Raw genomic sequence first — 1,844 nt, 5'->3', positions numbered from 1 at the left:
GTTAAAAAGAAACTCTTTTTTTACTAAAAATACTTACATGGTTTACATTTCATCCCTGTCAAAATTTTGATAAAATTATATCTTGATAAAATAAAACGGTATACTTCATCCAATCAACTATAACCAGGGGCGGATTTATCCGTAGGCAAAGTAGGCCTGTGCCTACGGCGGCAAAAAATTCGTTTCAATTATTAAAAATATTTGCTACAAGTTGATCTGAACAAAATCATCGATACATTTGCTGTTGAAAAAGTCCGGCGTAAAAATGTACATTGAAATAATTGAAAAATGAATTGTTTTTGTTTTGTAAACCTTACTTATGATTAAAAAGTTATTTCATTTATTATATTAAATATTTTTCAATTTCCAAATAAATAAAACAGATTTTTGTTTATAAGAAACGGCGGCACTTTGATGCCTGCCTATGGGCGGCAAATTCATAAATCCGCTCCTGACTATAACAATTATTTAAAAATCGAATATATTTCATCATACATGAACATTTGTTGGGGAATGATATAACGATTGTTGTGTTTTTTTTCGAAATGTATAAACGTTTACTTTCTAGAATATTTTCTTTAAAATTACATTGAAAATGTAAAAATTGTCAAAATGAAATATCATATTTTTTTTAAAAATAATTATGATGAACATAATTGTTTTTCCTTAAGTATTTTAAATAAAAAAGAATTGTATTGAAGAAAATCTACAAGATTTTCTTAACAAATATTTTAATATCACTCTCTGTTTTAACACCATTAATATTCAAGTTTTAAAAAATAAAAGTAAATTTATTAAAGACTATCTGCGCACTTTGAAACCTTTGGTACCATCCGGACCTCTTGGTAAACGTATAATACCTTCTAATTCACTAGGTCGTAATACCCCAGCAGTTAATAGTCTATTATTTACAATAACACTGTTGGTTTCACAATTATTCTCTTCCGGACTTTTCGCTTCACCTAATATACGCAACCGTGCCTCAGCATATTCTTGTTCACGTTGTCGTAACGTTTTCATTGGTTGAATTGGTTTAATATTTGTTACTTGTTTATCCGATTGGGTCCCATTTGATGATGGTCTTTTTAATATTTTTACTGTTGGTTCCGGTGGTACATATTGACTTCGTAATGCATCCTCGCCGACAATTATCATATTAAATGGTCCACTACTGTTAAAATTATGTAATGATGTTATACAATATTAATTTTCAATAAATTTTAACTGACCTTTTCAACTGAGTTTCATTCGATGACTTAATTGGTAGATATTCGTTCAGCTTTCTATCGAGTACCTGAAGAAGAAGGTTAGAAAATCACATGTCGATTAATCTTAAATTAATTATTAACATTGGTTAGTTTGATTTTTTTATAAATAAAATTTTTATATACAACTCATAGTTTCTTACAGTTGTGTCTTCAATATCTTCCCAGCTCTCAAATATTTCAGTATCTTTATTTGTAGCCATGTTTTTATTGTAATTAATCAATTCTTATTCTACATAATTTTTCGGCCATCTATTAATAAAAAAATGAATCATCAACGAATAATTTTTTCAAACCATCTTGTTAATATTTAATAGATGGCCGTACATGTTAAAGTGATAAAATGATGATAAAAAGAGAGTCCCCAGTTGGAGATTTCTCTTATTTGTTAATAATCATCTTGATTTATAAAAATTATATCAAGAGTCCTTATTGTTGACAGGAATTGAATATTTTGTTATAATTATTTGTGCAACAAATTCAATTTTTTTTTCAATTTTATTTAATAATTGAAAAATTTAATGATAAAAGTTTAGTTTGCCGACTTTTCTTATCAGTTGACACTTAACTTGTAACTGC

The 1,844-nt window shown here is 27.4% G+C and overlaps 1 protein-coding gene across 2 annotated transcripts; it reads right to left on the bottom strand.

Annotated features, from left to right (window-relative positions):
• Positions 1-654: 654 nt before the first annotated feature.
• Positions 655-1,537, bottom strand: LOC123292027 (SUZ domain-containing protein 1). 2 transcript variants are annotated; one of them, XM_044872526.1, is made up of 3 exons: positions 1,409-1,537; positions 1,230-1,294; positions 655-1,171 (listed from the first exon to the last, which is right to left on the bottom strand). In XM_044872526.1, the coding sequence occupies exons 1-3, from the start codon at positions 1,466-1,468 to the stop codon at positions 802-804; spliced, it is 495 nt and encodes a 164-aa protein (XP_044728461.1). In that variant the 5' UTR covers positions 1,469-1,537; the 3' UTR covers positions 655-801. The 2 variants fall into 2 exon arrangements, with proteins under 2 accessions (XP_044728461.1, XP_044728463.1); XM_044872528.1 differs by having other exon boundaries at positions 655-1,168.
• Positions 1,538-1,844: the final 307 nt, after the last annotated feature.

This window comes from Chrysoperla carnea, chromosome 2 (genome assembly GCF_905475395.1).
Source record: "Chrysoperla carnea chromosome 2, inChrCarn1.1, whole genome shotgun sequence".
NCBI classification, from domain to species: domain Eukaryota; kingdom Metazoa; phylum Arthropoda; class Insecta; order Neuroptera; family Chrysopidae; genus Chrysoperla; species Chrysoperla carnea.
The sequence above is the reverse complement of the archived record's forward strand: the minus strand, read 5'-3'. Positions and strand labels throughout refer to the sequence as shown.

What these genes read in the sequence shown, in the direction of transcription:
- LOC123292027 (XM_044872526.1), bottom strand. Translation starts at nt 1,468, where the DNA reads ATGGCTACAAATAAAGATACTGAAATATTTGAGAGCTGGGAAGATATT. An exon ending in AAGATATTGAAGACACAACT is followed by an intron (nt 1,295 to 1,408) that starts GTAAGAAACTAT and finishes CTTCTTCTTCAG; the next exon opens with GTACTCGATAGAAAGCTGAA. An exon ending in AATGAAACTCAGTTGAAAAG is followed by an intron (nt 1,172 to 1,229) that starts GTCAGTTAAAAT and finishes TAATTTTAACAG; the next exon opens with TAGTGGACCATTTAATATGA.